The sequence below is a fragment of the Eurosta solidaginis genome, chromosome 1 (assembly GCF_040869045.1).
Source record: "Eurosta solidaginis isolate ZX-2024a chromosome 1, ASM4086904v1, whole genome shotgun sequence".
In the NCBI taxonomy this organism is placed as follows: domain Eukaryota; kingdom Metazoa; phylum Arthropoda; class Insecta; order Diptera; family Tephritidae; genus Eurosta; species Eurosta solidaginis.
The window spans coordinates 272,475,656-272,481,755 of record NC_090319.1 but is presented as its reverse complement, the minus strand read 5'-3'; the positions used below and the strand labels follow the sequence as shown (position 1 = coordinate 272,481,755).

General features: G+C 38.0%; 1 protein-coding gene across 1 annotated transcript; it reads left to right on the top strand.

Moving 5' to 3' along the window:
* Positions 1-705: 705 nt before the first annotated feature.
* LOC137243103 (uncharacterized) lies at positions 706-1,875 on the top strand. The gene is made up of 2 exons (XM_067770332.1): positions 706-759; positions 828-1,875. The coding sequence occupies exons 1-2, from the start codon at positions 739-741 to the stop codon at positions 1,776-1,778; spliced, it is 972 nt and encodes a 323-aa protein (XP_067626433.1). The 5' UTR covers positions 706-738; the 3' UTR covers positions 1,779-1,875.
* Positions 1,876-6,100: the final 4,225 nt, after the last annotated feature.

Sequence of the window (6,100 nt, the reverse complement as noted above, 5' to 3'; positions counted from 1 at the left end):
ATTGTAATGTGGAACCAACGCCTCTAACACCCCACTCATTATGGTCCACCACAGCAAGTTTCCTTGTACTCCCGTTAGAGGATATTGATGACAATTTCTGATCGGTGGCACCTATTGGATGGGGCGAAGCACTGCTAAAACAACAACAACAACATTGACACATTCAATCTATGTGAGGTCCATATTGACCGGACAGTTCATCCTTACCTGTATCAAAATATATCAGTGATAATGGAATCATCGGCTTATTTTAATTGCTGTAGATTTTGTATATGTAAATATGTTAATCAAGAAAATTAGCTAAATGACTTGGACAAATTAACAATTCAAAGCGCTTGCAGATCTAAATACAAGTTTCAGCTCCAAATAACTAACGCGATTACACTAATATATAGCAAGAGAATATGAAGGGGTGACTGACCACTGAAACACCTTCCAATCATCATCACACATACAAAATACAAACTAATTTTGTTTGTTTGCCAAATTGGAATTGGCCTTGCCCGTAGCGCGATGGGTGGGCCAAAAATGTTTTGAGCCCGTCGGAGGTGCATAGTTTGGATTAGATGTTAATAAAATTATTAAATTGAATTGCTTAAACATTTTTTAAAGCTTGAGTCAAAATTTTAATAGAGCAGATACAATTTTGAAAAGTGAAGTGGTATAAAAACACAGAGATAGGTTATACGAGTACATAAGAGCTCGCGCCACCGCTGAACCAACAACACTCCAATACGAATGAGCATGCGTGGAATTATTGTAAGTTGAGGAATTTAAATGAAGAAGAATTTGTGTTAAAATATAATGTTGTGTTAATCTTATTGCAGTTATTTTGCTTATATAGCTTCATCAGCCGGATAGTAGCAGCGCCGGAATATCAATATGAAGCTCAAATGGTTGACAGACAACCACATGCTCAATATGGTGTCACACCGACATACACAGCTGATACTGCAAATGGAATTTTCACAGCACATGCATCTAATGCAGAAATTAACTACAGACTGAGTACTAAAAACCCACTAATGTCTGGCTTAGAAACCCACGCTAGCTACTTAACGCCTGCACCATTTGTAGTAAACACTTTGCAGCAACAAGCACAATATCAGCATACATTTCATCATCATCAACCTCCTCACTCATTCAACAAACCACAAACAATTATCTCAAAACGTTTCTATTTACATACTGCACCCGAAGATGATGATGATGATGATGAAACGCAACATTATTTGACAGTTGGCAAGACGCGTAAAAACTATAATATTGTCTTTATCAAATCTCCTGAAAAGTCTAAGTCGAAAACAACATTGAAAATCACGCCAGCCGTTAATGAAGAGAAGACTATCATTTATGTGCTTAACAAGAAGCACGAGGCTGCCGATATCGAAGCTGAGGTCGATCAGCCTATCTCCACCACAGCTAAGCCTGAAGTTTATTTCATTAAGTATAAAACAGCTGATGAAGCAGAGCATGCGCAACACACAATTCAAGCACAATACGATGCTTTGGGTGGTTCTACTGAGATCATTAATGAAGGTGTTGGGCTAGAGGGTTCGGTTATAGGATCTTTGGATGTTGGCAAGCATACTGCAGGCCAGGAAGCTGTTAGTCACGAGGAGGCTCACACTTTAGCAACAGTTTACGCACATGATGAAGATATTTTACAAAATACAGTGGACGAACAAAACGATGATGTGCAGTTAGAGGCGAATATGATGGGGAGCAATACATATAATGGATATTTGCCGCCGCCCGCAAAATCTTACCGTCGTTAACATACATTCATGCGTCAGTTTCAAAGTGGTAGTTGAAACTTTGCTACTATGAATAGTTAAAGTCGTTCTGCTAATTAGATAAAACTATTTCCTTAAAAGTTGTTAAATAGTTTTTGTTAGAATAAAAATTAGAACAAAAATTTTCCATACTTTTAAAGACGCGCAATCAACCTCGCAATAATTTTAATAATAAGGTAGCTTTGAGGAGCATTACTGAAATTGGAAGAGAAGCTCGGTCTAAGTTTCCCAGGAGGTAAATCGCGCCAAGTATTTATTTTATTTGCAAAAACTTTTTGTACACAGAATTTTTGGAAATTGAGGTTAAAATTGCGATCAAGTTAAGAAAACGTGCTTTTTAAAAAAACCGCGAAAAACGGACTATCTGCCATTCAGGAAATTTGGATTTTTCTCAAGTATACTTGTTTGCATAGCGTTGGCGTAACAATAGGATGACAGGGCTGGCAAAATGTCACTGGCCCCCGACCCAAGAAGGCCCCGGGTCAGGAGGGCGCGAGCTCAAAATTTTTTTTACATTGTACCGTGGTATTTTATTTTATTTGAAAAGTATTTTTTTTATAAGTTCTGCTTGAAATCCAAAGTGAGACAACTAAAGTCCATAATACAGTTTCAAGTTAATCGTTTAGCATTTCAACCAAACTAAACAAAAAGATGTTGATTAATTTTTAGAGATGTACACGTTACACGTGAGGGAGGTTAATTGATATGAAATTTTTTTTTTTGAAACAATTCAACAAACTTATAATTTTTTTGGGCAAATTATCTAAAGATGGAATATTTTTTCAAGTTTTATATCTAATGAAAGTCTTCAACTTCAAAAACATTAAACCCTACTAGATGGGCAGGACGTTATGATGTTGTTGTTGCTTTAAAATCTCGGTTTGTTGAAGTCCAGAATGCGTTAACGAAAACATTCTGTTAAATTTCATAATAGATGAAAGAAATAAAGCTGTTTCACACAAAAAGAAGATCAAAAACTAGAATTTTGTAATGCTTTTGGTTTTCCGTTGCAAATTCCTATTTACTATTACTGCAGCCTCTAAAGCTCTTCAGTCTAAGGCCACCGATTTTTCAAATGCCTTAAAACGTTTGAAAATTTGTCTAAAAGAATTGGAAAGGTACTGGCATGAAGCAAATAGTGTAGCAGAAAAGTTGTACATCACCCCAGAATTTTCTAAACCTCACCAGAGAATGGTAAAACGCCATTTTGATGAGCTTTGATAAGTTATTCAAGGTGAACATATTGAACATCGAGTCTTGGACATCATTATAAACCAACTGAAATAGCGTTTCATTCCAATGAATGAAATTGTTTCAAATTCCAATGTTTTGTAGCCTTCCATTTTAAAAGTTTTAAATGACAATGATCTATTAAGAAAAGTTTGTTGTGATATATATAATAAATAATAGTTTAAAAAAACTAAAAACACGCTTTTATAGCTAACCGAACTAAAAAATAGAAAATAATTTTCAATTAAAAAAAGTTTATATAACAGTAGTAGAAGGTCAAACTACCATTTATAGTTAATCACCTCAAAATAAAATTATAATAAAATTTAAGTTATTAACAGAATAATTTAATTCAGAGTAAAAAGCGTGGGGTGAATTTGACTACATTTCATATCTTTCCTCTCAGTTGCCAATAGAATGATTGTAACATTCAATATCAAGCACCCCACGCTTTTTACTGTGAATTAAATTATTCTGTTAATACCTTAAATTTTATTATAATTTTATTTTTAGGTGATTAACTATAAATGATTGTTTGACCTTCTACTACTGTTATATAAACTCTTTTTAATTGAAAATTATTTTCTATTTTTGAGTTCGGTTAGCTATAAAAGCGTGTTTTTTAGTTTTTTTTAAATTATTATTTATTTTTAATTTTTTAGTTCAAGTAGTTTAAAAGTTTTAGTCGAAAGTGATGAAACCTCGAAACGCCAGCGGTCCATGGATGAATCCAACCCCACGGCACCGAAAAGGGCCAAGACGCAGGGAGGCTGGACACGGTCTTTCGCCGAAATTGCTAAGGGTCGGCAGATTATTGGCATTATAGACGAGAGCAACGAAGATGGAAGGATGCCGAAACAACAGTGGAAGTGGATCGAGGTCGCGCTCGCTACGGTGGCCGTTAAGGTTAAGAAAGACAACCCTAGTCCACCGCCATCTTACATCGTTGCAGGGTGGTTCCAGGGCAATGTCAAGCTAATTGCCTGTGAAGACGCCAGGTCGGTAAACCTCTATAGGGCCGCCGTCACGCTGATAGCCCCCCCCCCCCCCCCCCCCTATATCCGGGCGCGCGCCTCAAGGTAGTGGAGGCGCGTGATATCCCCTCACGACCAAGGGCTAGAGCCTGGGTTCCAGTGACGCCAACGGACCCAGCTGACATCCTGGAGCTGCTCCAGGAGTACAACCCGCCACAGGTTTGGAAGTCAACCCGGATAAAACCGAGCTTATCCTCTTCACGAGGAGGTACAAAGTACCAAATCTTACTCCGCCAAGAATTGGGGGTACGTTCTTAGCGTTTAGCGATCAAGTCAAGTATTTGGGAGTCATTCTTGATAGGAAGCTATTATGGAGTGACCATATAGTGGAGCGATCCAAGAAGGCAGCAGCAGAGCTGTTCACCTGCAAGGGGGCAATTGGCACCTCCTGCGGATTCTCCACTAAGGTGACCTACTGGATTTACACAGCCATTGTGCGCCAGATTCTTCTTTATGGTGTCTTGGTCTGGTGGCCTGCACTAGCTAAAAGTACCTATCTTAAAATGCATCAAAAGGTGCAACGGAGTTCGGAGCTCTGCATTACCGGGGCTCTCGGCTCCACTCCAGATTCCGTTACATACATACGTGGATACACAGATACATAGATAAATACAGCTTGGCCTGTTAAGCGTGTTAAAAAGGGCTCCAGTATGCTCTTTCGTAGATGTGCCATGCATCCATTTCTATCATTAATAAAAGAATTTGTTGTTCGCATTATGTGCAAGGTTTCAAATCTATGGCCATTTGGGGTGGTCATAAGTTCAATTGACCTTATGTCCGTTAACCTTATGTCAGCCCACCATCACATTATCGCATTGTCATCGAGCCTTGATACGTGTGCAAAGTTTCAATCAAACTTATGGCCATTCAAAGTGGTAATAAGGCCAATTGACCCTATGACCGTTGACCTCATGTCAACACACCATCACATTAACGCATTGTCATCTTGTGCAAAGTTTCAATCAAACATATAGCCCTTTAAAGTGGTAATAAGGCCAATTGACCTTATGGCCGTTGACCTTATATCACCGCACCATCACATTAATGCATTGTCATCGAGCCATGACACGTGTGCAAAGTTTCAATCAAACTTATGGCCATTCGACGTAGTAATAACGCCAACTGACCTTATGGCCGTTGACCTTATATCACCAAACCATCACATTAATGCATTGTCATCGAGCCTTGATACGTGTGCAAAGTTTCAATCAAACTTATGGCCATTCAAACCGGTAATAAGGCCAATTGACCTTATGGCCGTTGACCTTATGTCACCGTCCCATCACATTAATGCATTGTCATTGAGCCTTGATACGTGTGCAAAGTTTCAATCAAACTTATGGCCATTCAAAGTGGTAATAAGGCCAATTGACCTTATGGCCGTTGACCTTATGTCAGCACACCACCACATTAATGCATTGTCATCGGTCCTTGATACGTATGCAAAGTTTGAAATTAATCAGACTTCTAGAAACCGGTGAAAATTAAGCTCAAAAATTCCGTTACACACAGGCCAAGCTAATAAAAGCGTGTTAAAAAAGAGAGAGAAAGACAAAGACGTTACTAATTTATTAATAATAAAAAATCATTTTATGTCTTGCAGCTTTCCTGAAGTATGCACTGCATTACTGTTATTTCTTACAGTTCCTGTGACTACAGCTAGTGCTGAACGATCATTTTCAAAACTAAAATTGATAAAAACCTATGAGACAAGAAAGGTAATGTAACTATTCTGTCTATTGAAGATTCTATATCCCTATGTTTTGCGGAACAGAAATCTCGACAAAAAAAATATTTTTATACTCAGTTGAGCAGACCTCACAGAGTAAATTTTGAGGTATCTTGATGAAATTTGGCACGTAGGTTCCTGAGCACTCATCTCAGATCGCTATTTAAAATGAACGATATCGGAATATAACCACGTCCACTTTTCCAATATCGAAAATTTCGAAAAACCGTAAAAGTGCGATAATTCATTACCAAATAGGGATAAAACGATGAAACTTGGTAGGTGAGTTGAACTTGTGACGCAGAATAGAA